A 27059-nucleotide genomic window follows, 5' to 3' on the forward strand; every position below is an offset into this window, starting at 1 on the left:
TAAGCTCACAAAAGTGAGCCAAAGAACCTTGTGTTCTTGGCTCCCTGAAACAAGGATTTTTGTGTGAATGATTGGCCATGGCCAGCTATTCTTTGTATTTCTTTGGTTCATCCTGGTGGAAAGCTCCGATGTTCTTTGAAAAATAATAGGCAGCCTTGGGAACGTACCGAAATGAAAGGACGAGACAAGACATGTCAGGAAATTACTTTTTCTCTAAATTATTTTTTAAAAAGAATTCAATTCTCTGAAGCAGTGTCTGTTATTGACCGCTTCCCTTTGGCTCTTTTTTTATTTTGAGTCCTTTTGTGTCTGACATAAAATAAAAAAACACAAATTGAATGAAATTTTAATGAATTGAGTTTCCTTGTAAAGAAACAATCAGAAGCTGTTGCTGTCATTTGCACGACAGGAGAGACTTTGGCTGCCAATGTCATTTGAAAGTCTGCACAGTGTGAATGGCAGCAGGGACGCAGCTGCTTTGAGGCTCTCAGTGAGACACTGAAGTGAGGAACACAGAGAAATTAAATCTACAGCACGGAGCTGCAGTCTATCTGACGATGGCTGTCACTTCACCAGTGTGGCACTGCAGAGACACCCACAGAAAGTCAAAATGGTCTACTTATGAAAGTGAAAAACACATTTTTAAAATTTTGATCGTTTTTGGTTTTACGTTGGAAATGAATTCTTGTTAATATGTATGTCTGTGAGGTGGTGTTGGTCTTTGGCCCAGAGTGCTTCCTTCCTGCTCTTGTGGTTGTGGGTCTAATTACAGGACCTCAGATGGAGCCAGAGGCCAACAGGTGTCTAGAAGAGGCTGCTCTCGATCAAAGCCAGCGAAAATAATTACACAAACCAGCTCTCCCCTCTCTTAGATAAGACTAGCTGCCTGCTGCCTCGCACTCGGACACCCTCTAACTGCAGACCGCATATCCGCCGCCCTTTTACATGGAAGCAAAGCAGCTCAATCAGTTACAGTTGGTAGGGGATGTGGGCAGACAGACAGGCGGACATCCTCACGCTTTGTATTTGTGTGTGTGCATATGTCTCAGCACACACAGAGAAGTGAGCACAGGCAGACAGATGCAGAGTAATGCCACTCAGCTGAATATTTTATCTATTCATCATTAACGCGCAGTCAGGAAGCCAAGAGCAAACAGACAGACACACACTCCACCAGTGCTCTGGCATTTTCATGGCCTCATTTCAAAGAGCTTCTTTGAAGTCTCTTAACTAAGTACATCTGAGCCAAAATTATCTAAAACTACTGAACGACGATAAAACTGATCTGCTCATCAAAAACGGAGCCTGATTTGATTCGATTCAGCTCCCCTGGACTCGCCCCACCATGACGAGACTAACCTTGACTCGGCCCGATTAGATTCTTCCTCAAAAAGAGATACGCATGTTTAAAGATTTCCAACTGTGACCAGCAAATAGCATGTCAAAATTTTGAAAAATGCGATTAATAAAATATTAGGATAGGATATAACATGGAAATATTTTAAGTTGAAATTGTTATTCTGAGTGCGTCATAAAGATGACACTTCTCTTCCAGCAGCCACATTGTTCTGAGAAATAAATCTTGCTGCATCCATCAGATTGTATATGACAGAAAGAAAGATGGTGGCTTAATAAATCTGAACTAACCTGAGCTCTGACTAAAACCACCTTTTCTGCAGCCGTACATGGGAACTGTATCACTCTTTATGCACCGCAGTGTATTTCTGCTGTGGGAAAGACTTAAGTGAAAAAAACAACCCAGCTTTGAGACATTTAATGTTGACACAGTGTTATCAATTAGCTATTAGAGACACATTTATTCATATAAAGGTGTTACGGGGTATCACTTCAGCTCGGCACAATAGTGCTTGAGTGATATTTTATATGCGTGCCCCATAGTTCCACACGGGGATACAGGGCCTCTGGCAAGATGCATAGTGGATGTGATGAATATGTAAATGAAGACATTTGTGACTTTATATTATAATACTGGGACTGTGACTTTGACTCCTGTCCTTGCAGAAATCCCTAAACTATGTCTGACTCTTTTTTCACAATTTCACAATGAATATACATTCACTCCTGCTTCACGAAAGATAAATATGAAAAGTATTTCATGGTATTAAGCCCTAGAAAGAAAAGCAAAGTGTTAGCAGGACATTTGAAGGATGTTGAGATATATACACACAGACTGCATGGGACCTTGATCGGAGTGCAGACAGATCTCTGCTGATATTCATGTAAAAAAAGAAATAAATAAAAAAAAATAACAACTTGTGCCTTCACAGTGGCAGGTGCTCCATTAGTCAGAGCAAGCAACCAGAGAATTTCTGCTGTAGTTGTTCATTACAGACGGAGGAACTGATTTCTTGGTCAACCTTACATTCTTGTTGTTGCTATCAAACATGATTAGGGACAGATTATTTATTGCACTGTCATTAGCTGTACACGTGAGACATCAGAGGATGCAATGAAAATTTATAGAAGAAGAGAGAGAAAAAAGGAAAATGTCCTTTGACATTAAGTTTGTATCTAACGAAGTGTTGATGTAGCCAGTGCAGTTGTGTTTCATTTTGTATGTTAGAGTGTGGACTATTTAGGAAATCATTTCAGGAAGAATCTTTGCAGCTTCGCTAATGTTTTTCAGTGCCAACTAAAATATATCCACTGACACATCTCACAGTCAGTTTAGTATGTTCAGTGTTTCCTGTTTTATTTTGGTGATTCTCACTTGTTGCACTGTGTTTTTTTGCACTTCCTCTCTTGGCTTCGCGTCACTGTGATTGCTTGATTACCTTCACCTGTGTTCATTTCCCTCCCATGTACATATACAGTATCAGTGCTCTCCCTGTGTTAGTTCATCGGTTTGTTCTCACATGTTCTGGCAACCTTCTCTGTGTTTTGACTTCCTGTTTTTATACCTGTGCTCTCCCCTTTGGATTTGTTTGCCTGTTTTGAGAGGTCTCCCGTGTGCTGAACTCCTGCTTGTTCATTAAAGACCTTGAGCAATTTTGTTGCGCATTTGGGTCCAGTTCACTGTGCCTTGTCAAACTTGACATGATATACACAAAAGGAAGAGTTACATTATGTACTGTACCGAGGGCCCGCTGGATACGTTCATCTTTAAACCATCTTGTGGTCCTGCCCTCCTCCCTGGTTTGATGTCCGGGGTATGTTGTAGACCTGCTTGTAGTACCCTGTAATGCTTGGCTGGTATAGATTTACAGCTAAATCTAAGTGTCTAAGGAGGCCTGACACGCTGTCGTAGTCTATGACCTGCATATTCAGTTGGTGTCTATGCAGTCAGTCTAATCTTCTGAATGAAAAAGTCTGTTGGCATATCTCATCAGGCTTAGTCATGTTTTGTTTTTTCTTTTTTTGTTGTTGTTGTTCTTACCATTTTCCATCTTTCCTGTTTTACTTTGTTACTCACCTTATCTCCCACTTCCTGTCTTTGTGTGTTTCCCACCAGTTTTGATTGTCATTTCCCCTCTCTAGTGTATTTAATGTGTGCTGTGCCTTCTCTCTGTGCCAGTTTGTCTCAGTGCCTTTGTGCCTGCGTTTGTTGTGTTCATTGTGTCAAATCTCTTGTGGTGTGCTTTTCTTGATTTTTTTTTTTTTTTTTTGAGTTGTGCTTACCTTGTGAAACTGCCTCTGCTTTTACCTTACCTGATCTCCTGCGCACTGAGCCCTTTTTTGGGACCATTAAAGAATTAAAGACCGTTAGTCTTGTTATCAAACCCAGCTCTCTGAGTCATGTATTTGAGTATTTAACAACACCTGAGTAAAACAGAATAAAAATTGGGCTGGGAGTGAGTGTGGCCTCTAGTGCAGGTGGAGCCTGCTGAACTTGCTGCTGAGTTGCTGACTCGATGAAGGTCCCATTTGGACATGATGGTCACTCATAGTCCTGATAATGGACAGGACTGATGTATCCCTCCTGAACAAGAGCCTGCGGGATTGGGCAGGTAGACCTACAAAGCTGGCTTGTGTTCATAGACAATCCTCTATGTGCTGTGTTACATTAGTACATTTGATCTTTGTACATTTTATATTATATTAGACTCAGGTTGTTTCAGAAAACACTAACATTGATGTGTGTTTATTAAAAAGCTCTTCTTCTCACATTGTAAGTAGCTTATTGACCGCACTGCTGGGTGTTGTTTCAGCTTTCCTGAGTTAGCACTGACCTGAGAAAGACAGATTTTACATTTTGTGCTCCACATACCTGGAACAAATTGGGGCGTATGCTGAGGCCTGATGTTGTGAGTGCAGTGTAACAATTCACAAATCTGCTAAAAAACAGATTAATTCTGAACGTGAAGGTTTTAATTCATTTGCATGGGATGTTTGAATCAGCAATATATTGTTTGTGCCTGTTCCTCTTTAGGATTTAGACTGAGTGCATGTTTCTAGGTAAAAATAAAATGCAGTACAAGTATGAAAGCATGTATGTGTGTGTGTGTGTGTGTGTGCCTCACTTCAGTCAGTCCAGGCTTAAACTGGAACAGTGCATTTCCTACCTCACAGCTCTGATTTCACAGAGTGGCGGGGTCATGTCATGGCGAGCTCAGGCATCACTGGTGGCTCCCTGATCCGCCCATGAGCCAGAATCCCTCCCTGGGGTCTGACTGCCAGGCTCAGCGCAGACTGTGTGACAGACAAACTGCCGTCTGTGGCAGCCAACAGCGGACCAGAGCAATAGGAAGAACAAAACCCAGTAGGAGCGTGTGCGTGTGTGTGTGTGTGTGTGTGTGTGTGTATGCATATAGTCCAGGCTCTGCCTCAGCTACTTAAAACCTGCAGAAATGTGACAGACCCCCCAGTGAGACCTGAACTTTTAGCCCTCATGGCTCAGGCCCAGAGGCTGTCATTGGCTACTCTTAAGTCTCTCTGCTGTGTGATCATATGATCACAGCTGAAAGCAGTTCTGTCATGTTCCTCTCAGGTGGAAATATGCTGTTACCTAAATGAAATTTTATTCAAGTGGATGTAAAAATAGTGGTCTGAACTCCTTTATTTTAAAATGTCTTAAAAGATTTTTTGTTTTTTAGTTGTCAAGGATTCAATTCAAGGATTCAAGGAGCTTTATTGTCATTTCACACACGTAGAACATGAGTGGAACGAAATTAGTTTCCCCGGTCCCAGTATAAGCCCAATTGTCTAACAAAATAAATATAAATATAAACAACGCTATATAATATAAAAACAGTGGAATATAAGAGAAAAACAGTAGATGCAGTGCTCATTATGCAGTGATCAGTGATGCAGTGCAAGATCAATAACAAGATAAGTAAAATCAACTCAAAAATGGATCTTCTTCATCTCTGGATAATTTTAGGACAGCATTTAAATTAGTCCATGTGAGATTATAAGAGGTATAAGAGGTCACAAAGCAACTGGTTTATTCTTCAATATTAATTTAACTGAAAGTGGTAGTAATTATAAATAGTAGTAATAATAGCTGGGGATAAAACTACAATATTTCACTCTAATATTAAGTGGAGTAGAAGTACAACAAGTGAGAAGTCAGGGAAATAATAAAGTAAAAGTACAGCTACCTCAAAAGTGTACATATAATACATATGTATACATGTACATATAATTAGTACATCTAATACCTGAGTAATTATTCCCGTTCACTGTCCGTTCACTGCAGTCAATCTTTATGTGGTATGTTGGACAGTAAGAAGAGCAGGAAACAGAGTTGTTGCTGTGCTGAAAGTTGAACTCAGGTTCAGCAAGTTGAACGCAGGTTCAGAAAGACTTCCATGATTTTATCTACATGAGTTCAGGTCTTTGAAAATACTAAAGCACCTTTAGTCATCAGTCTAGACTTCAGTTTGACTCAAAGAGACTGGTCTGCAGGCTTTTTCACACTGTGAGCTGGCTCACAGGGGATTAAAGACTCTGTGATCTAGTACTGCCATGGGCCAGTTCTGGCTTTATCTTAAATTATGCCTTTAGAATGTAACCAGTTCTTAAATACCAATATCTAATAAGGAAAAGCTTCAGGAAAAACTTAAATCTTCACTTTTTTTCACATGGCAGGAAACATCTACAACAACTATCTTATAGGTTTCTTAAGAATTTTCCAAATGTGTCCTATGTGTAGTGCAACATTGACAACAGTGACTTCTCATATTTTTATCATATGTACAGTGCGTACATATGAAAAAAATACAAGAAGTCACTGTGTGAAGGACATCTCAGTGGATTGAAGCTTCAGAAAAATCCTACATAAGAATGACAACAATGTGATGGTCATAGGTCAGTAGTATACAAGCGAGACCAGTTGGTGTCTGACGACGAGGGATTAGACCCTAAATGTCTGAAGGTGATGGCAGAAAACCAGAGAAGCACAAAGGAATCTGTCCTGACTGTGTGTCTTTGCATGCCATTGTTAAGTTTACTTAATTTTTAACCATCTGTAACAAAACACAGAGCTCCAACCAGAAAAAATACAAAGTCACACATGTGATACAATGACAACGGCAAAAACGAAACACATTTAGGACATGCCATGCTTCAGAATGAATGGTCATAAATATCGACGATCCGTTGTTAATAACAGAAACTATCTTACAACGTGAGACAACGACAGACGTACAGTATAGCTTTCACATTCATCTCATCACTACGGAGGTGTGAACGAATGAAACGGATCAACCAGCCTGCCTATGTGTAAATGATGGATTTACCGAGTGTGTGTTAAGCTCAGCTCATTTCTTGGCTCTCTCTGTGTGTCCTGGTGGTGCTGTTTCCTTTGATGATTCCTCACAAAGTCAATCGACTGGTGTGTGAGGCACAGCTGTGTATCAGAGTGAGGTGTGAAAGTGGAATTAAAGTACACACGGGGCTTTCAATTGTATGTTTACTGGACTGAATCTGCGGTGATTGTTTCTTTAATGTTAATGATTATCGCCCGATACTGATAGAGTCTTGGCAACAGAACTTTGTTGTGTGAAGTCATTAAACTGCTAAAAATCTAAGTGCAAAGTTAGCAGCATTTCTTTCACTGTTGTTCAGCAATTTAACTTAACTGTGATGTGGCTGAAGTTAATGTGGCAGATTTCTTGTTTGACATCAAGAAACAGATGGGACAGATGTTACCACTGCTTTCATAACGATGGCAGAGACGTGTTCTGTTTCAAAGATGCAAAAAGAGAAATGGTGAGTTTCCATGTAGTACCAAAGGATTCGCAGCAGCTATTTTCTACAGCACTGTTTGGAAAATTTTACCCAAATACAGATGGAGTTTGCAGGAGGTCTCATACTGAAGCCCCATGCTGTTGATGTCGGTCATTCAGCAATTTTTTTGCTCCTTTTTGTCCAAACAAAGCCAACATTAGCCCGCCAAATTTCATGATGATTCACAACAAAAGATGACAGGACATTTTATTTTAGAGGTGCCGATGAAGAACATCAGTGCAAACGCTACACAAAACGGTTTTCCAGATAGCTGAGCTGCTGAATTAGATGAGGTCTGTATGCATTACCATGCTGACATAGTCATTCACTTGACTTTTGGGTTGGTGTTCTTCAGAATCAGTTTCAGACATGAATGTTGGAAATACTATTGCCACTTTCCAGTGTGTAGGGTACAGCATGTAGAGAAAAGAGAAAACAGGCGCAGTTTTGTGTGTTTGATGATCAGAGTGGAAGGTGAGCGGGAATACAGCTGAGCAGCAGAGCGTCAGGTGGAGGTATGGGCAGGGACTATTTCCTGCTAAATGAAGGAAAAGGTGCAGAGTTGCACAAAGGGATTTTTTTTAATGGAAAAAAATGTGTGAGTTTTAGTGGTTAATCAATGCCAGGTGTAGGAGCCAAACGCAATGTTATGGGGAAGCACGGCGACTCTGTATTTGTTGTGGATACCACAGGGGGCGCTGTGGTCATTCAGGCCATAAAAGGGTAATGGGAAATCGGGGGCCATCAGGTGTTGTGTGACCCCGGAAGGGCAAACGGTTTTTTGACTGCTAGGGCATCGCTAAGGCACCTAGGGCACATGTGTTGTATGTTGGAGGATGAATGGACACATTTTGTTGCACCGAGAATAAACCTCGCATGATGGAACAGTCAATGGAGACGTGTGGACTCATTCCTGATCAAGAAAGAAAATCTAAACAACTTAGCGCGTCAGAAAGGTCGCTCCGGGGTCAAACCCCTCAGTAGCTTGTAGTAGACTAAGCTCCTATACCAGGAGAGGAACTTGTAAATGTACAATATATCATTCAGTCATGAAGCCTAAGACAAATCTCAGGTGGCTAATTCCTTATTGTGTTGAGCTTATTTGTCTATTTGTTTGTTTGTAAGAGTGCAGCCATGATGTTTCTTTTGCACTGTCACATTTCATTTTCATTAATTCCTCTGCTCTGTCTCTGTTCTCCTTCTTTGTCTGCCTTACCTTCATTTTTCCAGTTCATGTTGTTCCTGTCTTGGCCTATCGCTCGCCATCCTCTCTTCTCACATCTCTTCAGATACATATTTCAGAGAAAGCACTAAAACAGAATGCACAAATATTTTTCTCATTTCTCTCTCTCAGACTCGTACAATCACTCCTTGTGAATGGCTAATTTTCAGAACTATAAAGCAGAGAAACAAAGATCTAAAGCTGCTGATTTTGCAGATGCAAAAATATACAAAAAAACTCCTTCTGTTGGTGAATATGAGATTCAATGGTTCCTTGTCAGTATTTGTGGTTGAAGAGCATTCTTTCTTCTGTATCTCAGAGACAAGCATATAATTTCACAAAATATGATGTATCCAGTCTCACTGCATATTCACTTGGATCTCTTCTTCATCTCTGCTTTTCCCTTTTCTGCAAATTTTGTGCTCTGTAATCACAGGTTCTGTTCCTGATTTTTTTTTTTTTTTTACCTCACTTTAACTTCACTTAAAAAGGCCTTAACTCCAAGATCAACTGCTAGTTTTTATTAATGTTAATAATGTCTTTGAGAAATTCCATTCCATGCATTGTTATAGTTTTTATTATCAAAGATTTGTTTTTAAGCTTTCATGGTCTCCTCTTAGTCATGGAAACAGGTTTGTCGTAGTTTTCTTAAGCAAAATGAACACTGCATCGTGGCATCCTGTAAGGGGAGCAAACAGTGAGGCTGATAGCAGTGAGGTAACACTGAACTAGAATGTGGAGTAGTTTTCCAGTGAATCCCTTGGTGTATAGGGTATCTGAATCCAATCCAACCAGCAAAAGCTTCTATATATAAAAAGAATCACTGAATTGTAGTACATTCATGAACGGCAGTCTACATGATACATTTGTTAGTTAAATATGGTCAGAAAATGTGCTCTGTTTTCCCTGAATCACACCCAGCAGTGATTTTACGAGGTCCTGAAGTACACGTCTGCATCACTGCAGAAAGGTGCGAATTGGGTATTGACACAAAAACATGTCCTGTCGATTACAGGTTTAAACATTTCAAACAATACCCAGCCTTTGTCTTGACTGAATCACATCCTGTCCGTCTGTCTTTTTTCCCTCCAATCAGTGCTCGCCTACATCTGTTCACACCTTTGCCTCTGGTTTCTTGTCCTCTGCCTCTTCAAGCCCTGCCACTCCTCCACCTTTCACCACCATCCACTCTGAGACATACATCCCTCTCTCTCTCTTTCTCTCTTCTCTTTTCATCTCTCTCTCTCTCCCTTCAGCCTTTTAATGTCAAAAACATTAAAGCGCTTTCCTGGAATGATAAATGTTTTATTAGGCCTCACTCTCTTTTTAGCTGGGTAAATACAAAGAGGAATCGAGGGAAAAGTTCATATCTCTGTCTCCCTCTTGACTTCATTTCCATATCTGTCATTCTGTTCTCCCCTCCACTGTGACCTCTCATCTCCACTCATCCCTACTCCCTTCTCCTCTTTCATCCAGTCTCTCTGTTTCAGTCCCTCATCTCACTGCACTGGAAACCAGAAGCTATTCGCTTGTTTCATGAAAGTCTGGTAAAATCCAGTTATAAAAAAAGTCCCATGGTGCAGAAAACCACGGAGAATAGCCCATTTCTGTCTTTTTACAGCTATAATACTTTTCAGTGCCTCAACAAATGTCCTCAATAGGTGGACAAGGATCTTTGATCAAATCTTCAAGAATCTCAAGCACATTTATGAGCCAGTGGGGTTTTGCTGGTTGGACTTAAAAAGGACCTAACTCCACTTCTGTACTGTTGCTGAATCTTACATTTAGCCTCCAGGCTCGTAGATGATTGTATTTCCTGTGCTGTAATAGCTGTCTGTCCTCTGGGACTGTGTGTGTTCCCTGTCGCTGGCACCCCTCGGCTGTGCTGCTGATTGCTCCTCCTTTTCGACAAAATGGGTCACGTTATGTGGGTTGCAGCACGACACCTACTTCTACCTGCACTCGGGACAGCCGACTGGGATCGCTTGATGAAATGAGCCGCTGACTAAGAAGGGGAGGACGCTTCATGAAGACACAGAGAAGGTGTTTAGCCATGCTAGCTGCGTGGATCTATGACAATGTCTGTCTGTTGTTGGGTCCACCAGACTGTAGAATTTATATGCATATTCATACACATTATTCATGTTCTCCTCAGCATGAATTGTAACGTAAACTCTGTGGATCCTTTTGCTACTCATCTTGAACATAGTCATCAGAGGAAAATTTCAATGTTGGTCTCCAACTTTACCCCAGTTTTAACTAAACGTGTTGCACCTTTCACCAACTGATCTGCTGGCTATTCCACTCCAAAAACAGATGACCGCTCAACACGAAGCAACCAAGTACAATTTCCACTCTCCATGAGGCCTACGCTGGCTACTCCACATCCTCCACTTGTTTTTCATGTTTGCTGAAAAATCCAATATTTCTCGGCTTTGTTCCACTCAATTCCGGGAGGATGACACATTTCCTCTCCAGCTTCATTTGTGCTGTAATTGCTCCAGCCTTGTCCATTATATACAGACACAAGCACAAAAAGCCAGGAGACCACACAGCTCTACAGCATCGAAACCATTTCCCCTCAGTTATCCTATTAGGCTATGGGGACATGTGATCGGTATGCTGGCTAGACCAGGACTAATGATGCATGGAGCTGTAGCCTCTGGTTAGACGTCACGGACCAAAGGAAACCAGTCAGGCGCTTGTGTACGGCACTGCAAACTGCACTAATCGGTCATCCCCTGAAACATTAAGCACGTCAAAGTGGGTAATGGATTGGCCCAATTAACATAGAGCTTTGATGGAGAGCACACCTGTTTATACATCCAACTCCAACACATCTTTCATTTACCTCGTAGTAGTCTGGGAGACTCTCTTATCAAGGTGAGTGCAATTTATTTTGGATCCTCTCTGCTGTCCTCAGACAATAAGAATTAACTGATTATTTTGAGCAATGGATTTACTCAAACAATGGAGCTGAAGTAATGGCTCACAAGCACTTCGCAATTTTTAAAAAGCCTTGTTCTCCATCCTCGCTGATGTTAAAATTCATTGTGTGTGTGTCTGACCCTGGAGTTCAAGGACAGTCTTATATGTGCTGCCTCTGGCTGCTCCTGTCTGTACCCTAGTGGTGTTTATTTAAGGAGCTCATCTACCCACTCACTCACTCACTCACTCACTCACACACACACACACACACACACACACACACACACACACGAACACACACACACACTCACTCAGGTGCACATTCAGGTGCACACACACGCCTAACCTTGTGCTCTGAAACAGAGCACCACCAATTCTTTGCAGATAAAAAACTCTATCTGGTGTTTCTATCCTCTTTTACCAGTAATGTACTCCAACACACACACACCCACACACGCGCACACATACAGATCTGAAGCTCACAGTATGTCCTGCAACCCTGCCTCCCGTCCTTCTGGATTAATTACTCTCCTCCCTGTCTGTGATCCCGAGAGCGTCTGAGCCGCGTTAGCCGGCCTCTGCCTCTTGCTGGTGGGCACAGAGATGGCAGCGCTCACCCATTCATCACCGTGACTTTGGGAAGAGAGACACAAGGGATGGGGTGCGTGGGCGAGTTAGAGTAAGAGAGCGAGAGAGAGAGTGGGTAGAAGTGAAGGTGAGAGAAAGGTGGCGGGAGAAGGGGAGCGGAAAAAGCCAGGTCCCCCCTGACCAAGGCCCTGATTAAAAATTAACCATGTTGCCGTTTCGCTGGTTCCAGAGGTCCAGATTGTAATGTATGGATTTCTGAGGTGATTCTCAGGAGAGGAAGAGGAGGCAATGGAGGGAGTGAGGTGGCTGAATAGGTCCACCAGGCCTATGAGAGCGTAGGATTAGGAGGGTGGGGAGTGGGGAGAAGGGCATCAGACACATCTTTACCTGGAGATAAATAACCTAAAGTAGTGCAGCATTGGGACTCTCCCCATTGTTTCCCCCCTCAAAAAACACTGTCACATTCATTTTTTATTCTGCTGGAGATGTCTTTTTCACAGTAGATGGATGGAGGCTGGGGTGGAGGGCAGGAAAGGGGGAGGAAGAGGAGGGCAGCACCGAAGGTTAGAGCAGCTCTAATTAATGGAGACAAAAAAGAAAGTAAAAACAGATCGAGGAGAGAGGGAGAGAGTTAGAGCAGACAGACAAAGCATGTTGTGTAGATGTGTGTGTGTGCCTTCAAACCAGAATATTGTCAGGCTGCTTGTTAGTTTTTCCGAGCTCGATATCCACCTCTCTATGTCCCATTTGTGTTCTGGTGACTGAGGCATACACCATTCAAAACTGGTATCAACCTTAACAAGTGTGTGTGTGTGTGTGTGTGTGTGTGTGTGTGTGAAGGAGGGCAAACAAGGGAGTCCTGTTCAGCTCGTGGGATGCGAGGGATACAAGTAAGGAGGCAGTGAAGAAGAGAAAGAGGATGGGGGTGCGGTGGGGTGGGGTCTCAGCCATTCAGGCAGCGTAGGCGTTTGTCTTTCATCTTCTGTCTCACACAAACAACAAAGCTGCTCTGAGGGGTTTTTTTTTTGCCCCCCCCCCCACACACACACATCATGTACAAAACCCTTTCTTAACTCTCATCTATTTATAGTCACACAGGTTGAGAAGTGCTGTACACCTTGCAGCATCATTTAATTAGGCGCTTGTTTACCAATAAACTCAGAGAAGTAAACATGGCTCAGAAACTCATCCTTATGAGCAGAGAGACTTTACTGTATTGTGGTGCTCTGACAGGAGAAGATGAAGAGGAAGGCAGAAGCGGCGTAGTTGTAGGCCAGGAAGTTTGTTTTTCCCAGCCGTGGAAAAGCGGAAGATCGTTATTGGGGTTTCTGGGATTTTTGTTTTGTATGATCGTCCCATATTACAAAGAAATGGAGAACAAAGGAAGGTGAATGAAGAGGAATCAAGTGCTCCTTAGTGCAAAGATACACGACTGTGGAAGGAAGTCTGGAGTTACATAATGCTTGCTAACATTTGCATCAACAGTGCACGCAGCAGAAAGAGGAGCATAGTAATAGCAATGATGTAATGTCTGATCAAGACTCTCTCAGCCTCTTGAATGCAAAGATTTTGATGAGGCAAACATAACACTATTTAATTTAATTTAATTATTAATTTTGTGTTTTTGTTTGTCTGTTTTTTTCAATGGAAAAGTTTAATATTTTCTGAAATGTGTGCGCTTACTTTTTTACTAAGTGTCACATGGGACCATTCCTCCTTCGTGTGTGTGTTGCTGGGAACTGATTTGCCCAGAATGGTATAAAGGCTGTAAGCAGGAGGGAATGGTTTGTTTAGCTCTGTTCTGTTCTGCCAGCCCCTTTGAAAGCTTAGTAATTAACATATTGTGTCTTGTTCCTTTAATCCATACATGAGCAGAAATGTAAAAAACCTCAACTTGTGGCTTTAGATGTCATGGTTTGAGGTTTATGTCTCGTTTGTTTCCTGTTTTATTTTGTAGTTTTTCTCCCCTTGTGTCTAGTTTAGCTTTTCATTTCCTGTCTTTGTCTGATTTCCCTCCCTTTTTGATTGTTGCCCCGCCTTGATTGTGTTCACCTGTGTCCAGTTACCTCTGTCTTTATATACCTGTGTTCTCTTTGTGTGTTTTGTTACTTCATTTGTATCTCTAAGCTCCTTGCCGCTCATGAGTTTCCTTGTGTATCTTTATCTCATGTGATTCCTGAGCTCCTTGTTTTTTCCCTTTTGGATTATTTCTTTGTTTATACAAATATATCTGCACTCCCAGCTTCTTTATTTGCTGTTTGGATATTTTCTGTGTTTGGACTATTATTACCTGGACTCCCAGTCACCTATGGTTTGCTTTTGCTCTTTTGAGTAAGTTTAGTTTCTTTTGTTCACCGTCACTCTGGTGTTGGTGTCTGCAATTTGGGGTCCACCTTTGGTGATACCATAACGTTAGATGGTGCTATGTACTACATATGTACAGAATAAACAAATGAGTGAACTCAAAGACTCACAAGTATTTAAAATGCAGCAAAAAAAAGGGGTCAAAGTAAATAAATCCTTGCAAAGGTCTACTTTTACAAATGCTGATGTGCAAATTCCACTTGCAAGCAAAACACAGTTCTGACAATTGATTTGAATGTTTGTGTTACATCATCCACCATTCTCTGTTGGACTTGAGAAGGAATGACTCCCCAGAAGAGTTTTGTCAACAGACAGAGGTACAATTATGTATTGTCCTGTTAGCAACCAAACAAACAAGCTTCCTAACAGCCAGTAAGCACGCTAGCTAGTTCTGAGAGCTTTTATCCCTGTTCTGTAATGAATAAACAGTGTACAATCCCTAACCAGCAGCTAACGTAGAGTAATTGGAAAACACAAAGAAGCAATTTTGACTGTTATGTTGCCTTGTATTAACTTAAAGTGAATAGGCCTACACAATAACCATAGTTCCCAAAATGTCTCACTATTCTCTTAAAAAGACAGTACAGTAGTAATTGGTATGACATCTATACTACTTTCATTTTGTAATTATTTTTATTTATATTTATTTTCCAGTTTAAGTCTCATGGTTTGTTGTTATATGGCTTTTCTAATCCTTACAGTCATACATACAATAAATCTTTCCCCCTGATGTCCATCCAAATGAGTTATGATTATGCCACGCACTGTTATGACAATTTTCAGGGGATGTAATGTTGCAGTAAATTACAGCAGTGAAACACATTTGAATGTCCTCTAAAAAGGCTTTAACCAGACTTTGATGTTTGTTGGTCGAAATGATGTTTGTGCACAGTGGTGCTAAGCCAAATGCATTTTTCAGATGTCAAAATACAACATGGGGATCTTTGCTCTGTTGTTTTGCTTATTGAATTTGGTGCCAATCATGCTTGTGTGTATTTTGAAACTGCAGAGAGGTCTGTACTTCCTCCATCTATGTAAATTTGCTGGTTCATTATAATTTGCCAACCACTGTGCTTCAGGAAATATTTGCTTCCAGATTAAAGGGGCTCATGGCCAGGAAGCGATTTCTTTCTAAACATTTCTCTCTGTTTGAGATCAGAATTCCCTCTCCTTTGGTTGAGAGATTAATTGTTTCTGTCTTTTGTTTCATAAACTGACATAATCCCAAAATCTCAGAGCATCTGGTGTGCTTGTAGGAGCAGATTCCATTGGGTGTTGATTAACTCATTTACTAGGGTTGGTGCCATATCAATATTTTATTGGAGTGTAGTAAAATGGTCATGGAAAATAAATGCTTTGTTACATCATGTCCAACAACATGCCACTAGCATCATAAAGCCACTGTTGTGGTGGCACAAAGCGTTGATTTTAGCTTTAGATAACTCCTGTTAATTAATCCCACAGATTGTGGTTGTAACCACAATTCCATATCAAGTTTATAAAGCTCTAAAATGATTATTTATGGTTATTTTCATGACTCTGAAGTCTATATCAGAAACAGTATTACTGTCACTGAATTGAATACGAACTTGTTTTCATGTCTAACGCATAAACTGAATAGCAATTAGGTTTAGGGAGTTATAGCTACTGTATTTGCATGTACTAAGTATATGTACACATAATGATATATCAGGGAGATTTTACCACCACTATATCATATTCTTACATGTTTTGTGTATTGTTTTTGTTTTTCTTTTGTTTTGTTTAGTTTTTTGTTGACCAAAGAGCATGATCCCACACCTGCTTCCCACTACATGATGATTGTGTTGCAATTCAAATGTGTACAAATGACAGCAGACACAGAGTTGAGCATCCCAGTGTAGCTTAGTTTTTAACTACTGTGTCATTTCACTTAATTAGTATATATTGTCACTTCAGAACTTCACATAAATCGGATGTTTTTCTCAGATGGTGTGAGTACAGCAATGCCCCTTAGAAACACCTTTTATTCAGTCTTTACTCACTTGCAATTACGGAGTTTCATGCGATAGCACATCTGAATTGAGCCTCTGTCCTGCTGCGTGCCATTTTTTGCTTCTTAGGTATTTCTTTATTTCACACTGAGCTTTATTATTTACTGCATCACCCTAAATATTGGTAAAAGTCTTGATATAAAATGTTAAAAGATCAAATATTACACTACACTACAGAAGAGGTTTATATGTGCAGGTATTGTGTTTAAACATGTGCTGCAGAAGTGGTGAATATTGTTAAGTCTGTCTAGATCGCATGTTCACATAATACGTCTCATGAAGAGGAGAACGTGATGAACAATTTTATAAATTTTAAATGACTTGCAAAAAGCCGTCTTTACTTGCTCTTCTTCTTCTTTGTTTCTTTCTGCGCCTCCTTTGTGGTCGTCAGTGCGATCAGGGATTCTTCCAGTTTAAACTCAAAACAGCACTACACTGATTTATTCTCTGTCATCTTCTGAAGTCAGTCATTGCCAGCTGTCTTCTGCTTTGTGCTAGCGATTCAACTTGTTGCCATTTCCCAAAATTTCTTTTGTTTCTCAGACAGCTGTCTCCTTTGCCCTCACAGACACCAAAGCTCTCAGCTCTGTATCTTTACTGTGATAACTTTCCCAGTTTTACTACAGTTTCTCAGTAGATCTGTCAAACACTGGTGTTAAATCATCATAAATCAAGTCCTACTCCTTCTTTTTAGCAGCCTCTGGCTATTTCAGTTATTTCCCAGTGATCTTTTTCCTCCTTAGTGCTGGTCTGCATCCCCTCCTGACCATGCATTTCAGTCCTGATACCTCCCTCCTCAGTGACAGCCACAATAATCTATAAGCTGCATTTTGGAGTCTGTTGTTGAACTGCTGGGACTGACATTTTTATTATTTTAAAGCCTGTTAAGGTTACACTCTCCCAGCCACAAAAAGCTCAGTTTGAGCTTTTTCTTCCTCCATGTCTTTTAAACTGCTGCTGGTAAAAAGCCCCATGTTTTCATGTTCCACATCAAAGTCTGTTGGTGTGTTATTTCACCCTGAGGCCATCCTTCTTTTCACAAACTTTCTCTGCTGAAAATAATTTGTTAATTTGGAGATCTTTTTTCAAAACTCTGGTCTGTCACACACACTACATGCACCAATTCAGTGTTTTGAGTCGCCTTTGATCCCAAGTTGTCAGGAAGAAGGGGCACAGTAAACACTGTAGCCCCTACACTGCACTCTGCTATTCTGTAATGAAACTGTCATTGATGTCCTTCAAACCTCACGGGTTCAGGCAGTCAATTACAAACACAATCACACACTAACACACAAACACAGAGTCCATTTGAGGTCATGACGAGGGTAAGTCATCTACAAGTTATCTTGCAGCACAAATAAGTGGAAGTTTTTGAGATCACGGTAGATCTCACACACAGTGTATCATAAAGGAAAAGAGCTAATAGCACTCACAATTAATTATTAAACAGCAAGGCGCTGACCTTTCTAATCTTTTATTAAATTCAGCTTGTATTAATTAAGGACGGTAGGATTTGTTCTCATCTCAACCATGCACATACACACTCACAAGCATCAAGGGGCTGGAGTGCAACTTAATGAGTGTAATTTAATTTATGGTTGAATCTTAATCTCTAATATTCTGAGGTCAAACAGACTGAAGCAACACTGGGAGGCACAAGAGTCTCTATAGCTGCGGGTCCAGCACAAGGAAGAAAAATCTGACATGATAGTTTTAACAATGTTTTTCAGCCCACTGAAAGTTCTTTGTCTTGAGAAAAACTCTGCAGCTCCACATTCACAATTAAAGCAGCAGCCGCCCAGTCATCCCTCCTGCACCCTTACTGTTTCACTCATCTCTTTCTCTCCATCTCTCACACTCCTTGTTTCTCTTGCTCTATCTCACACTGTGCACCCATCTGTTTCAAAAACTTCAAAAACACTGTATCCCCTGGCTGCTTTACTTTATAAGTTCACTCTGGTCCATTGCTCTTTTATGTTTTAAAAGCCCGACTTCAAAAAGGAAAGAATCTCATCTTTAGTTAGTATTTAAGTACTTTATGAAATGCAAATGCAAATACTTCTCCTATAACATTTGTTTCTGTCTAAAAGCGATGCTGTGCTTAATCTAGCTATTGCATGGGCGTGATGCGTTGCAGGCATGAAAGATAGACTGAGGCTGAATGAGTGGGAGCATATTCATCTTAAACCACAGGATATACTTAGAGATGTATATTGGATTAATAGAGCTCGGAGGCTCTGATTTGGAGCGGAGTACTCAAGCTGTGTTTGTTGTGACCTCTCTCATCTCTGCTCAACCTGACTCCACTCTGGATGGGCTGCAGGCTTTTTATCCACATCCTCAAATCACAACCCTTGAGAGCAACAAGAGCTGTGTGTGCGTGTATGTGTTTGGTGTTTGTGTGTCCCGTCTCTCTATCTGTGCTGGGAATGAACCCATTAATGGAATAGCCTTTCACTTCTGAGTGGTATGATTCCTCTGAGTCCGAAGGTGTATCTGCTATACGTGTAGTTTGTCTGCGAGGCGAGCATTTGATTGCGGTGTCAGACCTCTCTTACCCGTGGCTGAGTTTTGGTGAGAGGTGTGGGATGTGTCTCGCAGCTCTGGCACTGCTTGACTCCAGCTGCCTTTGAATGCTGCTTCAAAGCCTGCTTCACTGAATGCTGAATGTTTCTCTCCACACGTTCTGGCACTATTCGCCGACCCCCCTCCTCTTCCTGCTCCCCCCACGTTTGCCCTTGCGTCCTCTCACCTCACTGTGTCCTCTTCTCTGCTGTACACCGTGTCCTCTGCCAGCAGCGCCTGTTTGCTGGTTTGAGATGGAGCACGACTCAACTTTGACCTCTGCAAGGACCACAGCACGAGAGATCAATGGAGTCAATGGTGAAAGACAGAAATATGGAGGCAGAGGAAACAGTCTGGCATATTCTGTGTCAGGTGGGGCCAGCAGTATTGGCCTGTTTGCATGTCCAGAGCATCCCATTTGTTATTAAACTATAAGAGTTCCCATCCCTGCATTTTGGATGTAACTTATTTTAAAATCACTCAAAATGAGGTGATGTACTTTACTATGTATGAGTATTAATGAAAGTGATACATAAACCATCTCATTTCCCCAAATTTCACTATCTCCAGTGAAAAGAATTTGACTCCAATTTTATCCTATGGAAATACCACCCCACCACTTAATAAATACAAACTTGACTATTCAGATTATCTAATTTGGCAATACCAAAAGCAGATCAAGGAGAAGGCTGGTGTGTGGTGGTGGGAGCTGCAGCAGCAGTCAGTGTTGACATGAGTAAGTATCAGGTCATAATTGTTGCACTGTACAACCTGCCCGGATATGACTGGATGTTACGAGTAAGTGGTAGCCAAACAGCCGACTAATGAGCCAGAGAGTTGTGCACCATGACTAAAGAAGCTGATGCCAACCACGACTTCAGTGCTATGCCTGAACTTTTGCTATGGGGCTTTTGCCTGATTTCATACTGTTGTGCATAGGAATGCGGAGGGTAATTCTGGTTTATTACAACTTGAGTTGTATTGTTTTAGTGTTTTCGTTAGTCACAATAATTGTACTGTTTTCTGGGATTAGAGGCAGCACTGCTAAAAACCGAAGTCCAACAGGGCAAGAAACAAGAAACAAACCCTCAGGCAAAATGATTACCCAAACAGTCAGTTCTAAACATTCAGCAGTGTTTAGAGGCACATTATCATGATTAAACCTCATCGTATCAGTTAGATGTTAAGAAAACTGATATGGGAAACGGCTAAAACAAATAACAAAACAAACACACAAACAACAAAAAGCAACCAAAACTAATGCAAACTCAAATCAACAAAAGTATTTATACTTTCAAAAACTGACTGACACTCTGACTGCCTCTTCAGTGTATTTGTTTATGGAGGGCAGACTACAGTGTGCAGGGGCAGAGGATGAATTCTCATTGTTTCTTAAAATTGTGGTGGAAAAGTTTTCCTGAAAGTCTTTGGGAGGCAGATAAATGAAAAGAATCTGCTACTGTGTGTGTGTGTGTGTGTGTGTGTGTGTGTGTGTGTGTGTGTGGCTCTGGTCCTTACACCTGACTTACACCTTGCCCTCCCACTATGGTTTGCCAAATGTTCCTCCACATTGTCACCACCTGGTCTCTGCTGTGCATCGTGTGATTGCATTGTGTACATGTGTGTGTGCATGTTTGTGTGTGTTTGTGTGTGAGACGAGGTGCTCTCTAACAGATGGAGTAACCTAATACATGTCTCATTTCTGCCCTGCTGTCCATTGGCCCTCATGGTCTGTTGGTGATGCTATCTGGGCCTTACCAGCATCCTGTCTGCTTTGTTCCTGGAATCAGCCCTCCCCACTCCATCCCACCGCACTCCACCCCCCCTTCCTCCTCCTACCCTGGCCCGCCCTACCTCCCCGCCGCCGTCTTGTAAGCCCAGGCCACCCGTACTCAGACCCACACTGGTTCCACGAGAGCAGCTCTTCATGTGGAGCTGCTCTCAGGTTACCCGAGACAGGTCGCTCTGTGTGAGTGAAATGCATCTGGAAAACAACATATTGTTTACAGTCAATGAACAGATGCTGCTTTTGTTGTCAACAGGCACATAAAATCATAACTGAACTCAAAGCCCATTGGGAGGTTCGTGTGTGTGTGTGTGTGTGTCGGTCTGTGTCTGTATGCCTAGCACACTGTGTGGCAGGTCTCTCCACCTGCCACACAGTGTGTTGGCTTGTGTCTTTATGAATGGCTCTCCAGCCCTCCTGCCAGTTCTCTCTCTGCATCCTGGACAGGTACTGTTTTGTCACCAGGACCAGGTGGCAGAGGCTTCTCAATCCATCTCTGTGGCAGCTAGAGGTGACACTCCATCAGCCAAATGAATTAGTCTCATTGGATGGGTAATTTATTGATGTTTTCCTCTCTGGGGGATAATAGGTGTATGGGCAGCTGATTGATGAAGCTGCACAGCAAATTTCTGCCATTGCAGCGTGTCAACTTCAGTCAGTCAGTCAGTCTGGCAGCAGAGTTGACTTATGTAACACCCAGACTTATGTCCTCATGAACATCAAACATGTTCATTTGACAGGCCGTTCATAGATAATGTGAAAAGCCTGTTCTGTGTCAGAGCTGGAGTCACTTAGAGCTTTGAAGTGTCAGAAATAAGTGACCTCATTGTTATTAGATTTTATTAAACTTTAGACTACCTGGAGTCTGCAGCACTTGATCACACTTTAATTGGAGGGCTTTGATTAATGACATGATATTCAGAGCAAGTAGATTTTACAAGAAAGCCCTGACAGTGTAACACAGCAGATTTACGGTCTCCACGGTGCCAATGTGACAGACTAGCTGTTGAATATCTGTCATGATTTAGTGGGTATCCATATTTTAATGCTCAAGGAAACTGAGACTCTCAAAATCCCCAGAGTAAACATTATCTGGCCGGTGAAAAAGGTGGACTGTGGTGGGGCAGAGACATTTCCCTCTGCCCCGTGCTGCTGATATCTCTGTAAAAATCCTTCAGTCTCAGAGGAGAAACAGTTTTCCAGCAGCCAACTTTCTGCCTCCATCTGTGACACTGACAAAATATATGTTACTGCCAATTTATGTGTGACCCAATATGTTTCTGCGGGCTCCTGCTCTGGTAATGTGTGCTCTTGACCTCCTACAGTTGTATCCAGAATGTCACAGGTCCCTGACATACAGCCCGTCTCTTCTCCATTAGAGGATACCTGATCCCGCACAGGCTTTTCACTGATGAAAGAGACCAAGCATCATGCGCAGGAAATGGGCTTGTAGTGGTTCTTCTTTCTATGACCCCAGCTACTTAGAGCCATTGAACTGCATTCATGAAGAGTCCTCTAGTCTTTCTCTTACCATTACAATGTGGCTCTTTGTGGTGTAAGAGATACTACAGGTAGCAGCTAAATTACAGGGTTTGATTGAAGAGGCTTTCATAGAAACTAAGAAAAGGATAGGCAAATAGGTTTAGAGGTGGATGTGCGTTTTCTCACTACCTTCAGTTTTCAAACAGTACCCAAATATAAGAGGCTCCTGATTTTGCATTACCAGGAATAGAAGACTTTGTATATCTGCATGTTTTTTTTTCTGTGTGTGCCTGTGCGTGTGTGTGTGTGTGTGGGCGTGTCTTTCCTCCTCCCAGCCTCTCTCCGTGTCTCGGCTTGGCAATCTGCACATCTGTCTGCTCAGTGATCACAGGGGGAAGTGCTCCGCAGACGCAGCGGGACAGCCGTAGCCCGAAAATCTAAACAGATGTGCGCTGCTCTCCAGCATCCTCTCACAACCACCCAAATATTCTCAAATGATTTTCATAGCATTTATTCACCCAGAAACCGTATCACTGAGCAGGGTTTTACACCCTGTTTCGTATTCACACACACGTTCAAATTTATAGCCACAACCTGCCACTGTTTACCACTGGGGCAGTTTTAGGGATAAATGGCTTGCTTAAAGCAAAAACATGTCACTGCGGCTGAACAGCGGCCCCAGTGCCAGCCTGTGACAATTACAGGATAACAGTGTGTTGAATTTTATTTATATTATTTTATTAATTTATTTTAAAGTTCTCTTGAGAGATATGTTAATGTAGTGTATGTGGTTTCTGCCACTATGGGCTTCCTCATGAAAACAAAAAAATGTAAGTTGCATCATGGAAGTTGTTGTCTTCATTGTTAAACAACCACTGTCACCAATGGAAATGTATCTGTTGTAAGTCAGGCAGAGATGCTCATGGACAAGGTGATTTTTTTTTTTTTTTTTTTTTAAAAAAGTGTTATTTGTACCGTCTTTAGTCGTATCAGCAGACCTTCCTCCTTACTCTCTGACTCATCCCAGAAGTTAGGGTGACCAGATGAAATGCACAGTTACCATAAATAAAATTGCACACTTCTCTGGGTTACTTTGTTGATAATATAAGTCTACAACTAAAAAAACAAAATATATAATGAAGGTCTAGTTGTTTTTTAGACATTTTAATGCAGAAATGCTGCCTATTGTATCTTTAAAGACATCGTCATTTATTAGCAACTTAAAAACCGTAAAAGCCTTGACACAGCATGTTTTTATGTGGTGTTGCCTTTTGTTTTGGAGGTATGACGTACAAATCAGAATCACAGAATATTTGCAGATTTTTATTCAGCAAAAGGGCAAGTAACTGCTGTTTCAGTGAGTCCCATACACTGGGACCACAATCAGTTGATGCTGCTGTGCATTTCTATCTCAAAAAGCACATGCAGTCTGTTTGTAAGGTGTGTTTGTAATCACACTTTCACCTTGTGTCATTTTCACACCCCAAACACAAATGTACACACTTAGCATAACTGCACCGTGTGTGTGCGATGCCTACGTCTGGTTTGTGTGGCAGCAGACACGATGCAGGCACAGTTCTTTCTGTTATTTTCCTCTCCTTTTCTAATTAGCTTTATAAATTGGGTCATAAAACCTCAATAAGTGTCATTTTCTCATATGGACATGTCTTTGCCTCGATTCACACCACCCTCAATTCATTCTACATTCTACCCGTGACTACAAGTAGGAAACTAATGTTTCCTGGTATCTCCTTCTTGTTTTACTTTTGTGATGGAACTATTGAAATGTTGTTCTTTAATGGCCTCAGAGGAGCATGAGGAGAAAGAAATTAAACTATCCAAGCAAGAAAAATCAAATAACAAAGATAAAATGGCTAGCTTTTGTGTCACAAAAAACCAGTAGCTTCCTCTAATGTTGCCTAAACCAGTGGTTCCCTGAACCCCCACCCTCACAATGCAGTTGTGGCTATCACTCTCAGCAAAGTGATGTAGTGGACTAGCTGCCGTATAAATGGGATTTCGGCATCCCTGGTTATTCTTCTGTCCAAAGCTTCATTTCACTGACTCTCAGCTCCCCTGCTAAGTTCGGTAATGGAGCTTCAAATCCCCTCTGTTGTTGGGTCCTCACTCATTTTGCTACTGGGTCGATGATAGAGCTTTTGCTTCTTGTGCCACCTTGTTGATAAGACTTCACTTTGTGCATTGAAACACCACTGACTATTTTCCCTCTTCGCATCCCCCATGCACACCTCCCTCCTGCATGCTCTGTTTGCTTTTCTCCCTGCAGACATCCTCATGGTCATGCCTCTCCCGGCTGACTAATATATTGAGATTAATACTCTTTTAAAGGGACTGTTTTTAAAGATTCTGTGTTCTTTTCTAGTCTGCTCTTTAGTTGTTCTGACAGGTCAAAACTCAAATCTTTCTTTTTATGTTATGATATTTTGCTCTCATTATAATCCTGGTCATCATCTGTTATTGCTGCATTGTATGTGTGTGTGTGTGTGTGTGTGTGTTTTTCCTATGTATGTGTGAGCAATCCTTTTAGATAAAACAACAAATTCAGAAAAACTGGGGAAAATGAAAGAGAGGCTGTGCGTGGGAAGTTCTCTCCAACTGTGATCATTAAGGATGAGATAGCTGTTTGGGGGGATTGCATCTATTTGGCTGTTTTTGAACTAAATTGCTGCCTGTTATTTTGACAGCTCGGCACAGTTATTGTGATTACTGAGGCATATCATCACCTCCTGAATGCAACAACTTTCAAAACGGTGGCCTACATTTCACCTCATCTGACTCTTTCTCATGTTGTTTTCTTGCTTTCTTGCAGAGGCCTTTGACCTGGTGCTGCGTCACGGCCGTAACTCCACCCTGACCATGCTGAAATCAGAGTTCCCGGGTCTGGGAGCGGGAGCCCAGAGCTCTGTGGGGCAGCTCTTCCTGGACATGTCTCTCTACATCCTGGGCTCAGACTCCATAGTGGAGTACATGGTGGAGGTGCTCTACGGTCGCCTTTTCCCCCTGACATACCGCCGCCTGCTGGGGGGCAGCGTATCCTCTGTGTCTGATGAGTGCATAAGAGGAGCCTGGAAGGACTCAGGAGCATTTGGCCCTTATCCCAAACTGATGATTACCCGTCTGTCTCGCTCCCTCCTGGCCACAAGAGTCTTCCTGCAAGCACTGAACCTGGGCATTGAAGTTGTCAACACCACCGACCACCTGCGGCCCGGCAGGGACTGTAGCCGGGCCCTGCTGAGGCTGTGGTATTGCCCACACTGCCAGGGCATGCTGGGGCCGCCAGCTTGCAAAGGCTTCTGTCAGGCGGTGATGCACGGCTGCCTGGGGGGAGCGTCCGAGGTGCAGCCTCACTGGAGGAGCTACGTAGACGGACTGGGGAAGCTGGCTGGTGCCATGAGGGGAGAGCACGACATGGAGGCTGTTGTCCTGAGGCTGCCTGCAATGATCAAACTGGCTGTCAAGCACGCTGTGAACGCCCGCACCCGTCTCAATGCCCTGGTGAGTCCAGTGAACAAGCACACAACAGGCTGCAAATTGCACTACATTTAAAAATACATGGAGCTGCACTGGTGTCTTCCTACAGATGAGACAATGAAATAATCACCTGCAGAGAGCCCAGTTTGAGTGAGTTTGAAGGCTTAACAGACACCAAAACAATGTACTGTTACCAGTTTATAACACTATCAGAGCGTTGTAACAGTCATCTTCTCCTCATCAACAAATTAACATCGCACTAGCACCAAGCTCTGCCAATATTTGGCTGCCTTTCTTCACTGCAACAAGACTTCACCTTGTAACAAAAACATCATAAACACACCACTAGACTACATCAGACCTGCTGTCTTTTCCTACATTCAAACCAAAAATGCACCTTGAACTGAATCATGAATGAGAAATAATAGTGAAGAAAGAAAAGGAGGAAGAACAAGCATGCCAGACAGATCCCAGCACATCTCACTGAAACTCGTCTCTCACTCCTCAGCAGCGGTGACCTGTTATGTGTGGTTTCGACTGCAATAAAACAGTCAAGTTTGTTCGTAGCCTACATGTGAAGTGAGGGTGAAGTGCTCATGAAATATGAAGGCCTTCTTCTGCCACAGTCACAGAGCTCGGCGTGCTCTCGCTCCTGTATATCTGTTGAACTTTTCACTCTCACACCCCAAATCCCTGCAGTGACTAGGCTCCCACTCAGAACCCATCATTTATTAACACACAGGTTGACCTCACTTAGTCGACAGCGCGAGGGCGTGGCTGCTTCATGAATCGCTGACTTGGGGGAAATCGCTTTGTGTGTGTGTATGTATGTGAGAGATCCTTATCCAGAATTAAATAAGGCCTGTGTGAGTTTATTTAAGACTGCAGTTAGTCCTTACACTGTATTTATGGCTCAGACTCTGGTTCCAGTATATGGGATTAAAGCTGCTGTGGCAGTGTATTGTTCAGCCACTGTGACAAGGTCGTGTGTGTGTGTGTGAGTGAGTGAGTGTTTCAATGTAATCTTGCGAAGACACTCCTTGCTCTGTGGTGTCATTGAAGGGACAGAGGCATCATTTCCCCAAAGGCTAATTTTGTCTCATTGAGAAGTCGCAGGAGATCAACCAAAATTAGACAACACTTCAAATAACTCAAATCTGCACAGGCTGCTCCCACTGCCAACGCGTCAAGCACAGGACTTTACTGTGTAAAACCAGGATTCAAGTATGACACGTCTGTATGTTATTTATGTAACTAAACATCCTTAGTTTAACCGAAAGTGTGATTTCTCTCTCTCTCTCTCTCTCTCTCTCTCTCTCACTCTGAACCTAACCAAGCAGTTTTTTTGTGAAATGTTTGTCAGCAAGTTTTATTTTGAAAGTCTAAATAGCTTTTGCATGCATCAAAG

General features: G+C 42.1%; 1 protein-coding gene across 2 annotated transcripts in view; it reads left to right on the top strand.

The window, feature by feature from the left end:
* Positions 1-27059, top strand: part of gpc3 (glypican 3) — an 88198-nt gene that overhangs the window by 23669 nt on the left and 37470 nt on the right. For both annotated transcript variants that reach the window (XM_046405527.1, XM_046405526.1), the window contains exon 3: positions 24990-25675. In XM_046405527.1, coding sequence (XP_046261483.1) covers positions 24990-25675 — 686 coding nt within the window. The remainder of the gene's footprint in view (positions 1-24989; positions 25676-27059) is intronic.

This window comes from Scatophagus argus, chromosome 12 (genome assembly GCF_020382885.2).
Source record: "Scatophagus argus isolate fScaArg1 chromosome 12, fScaArg1.pri, whole genome shotgun sequence".
Classification (NCBI taxonomy): Eukaryota; Metazoa; Chordata; class Actinopteri; family Scatophagidae; genus Scatophagus; species Scatophagus argus.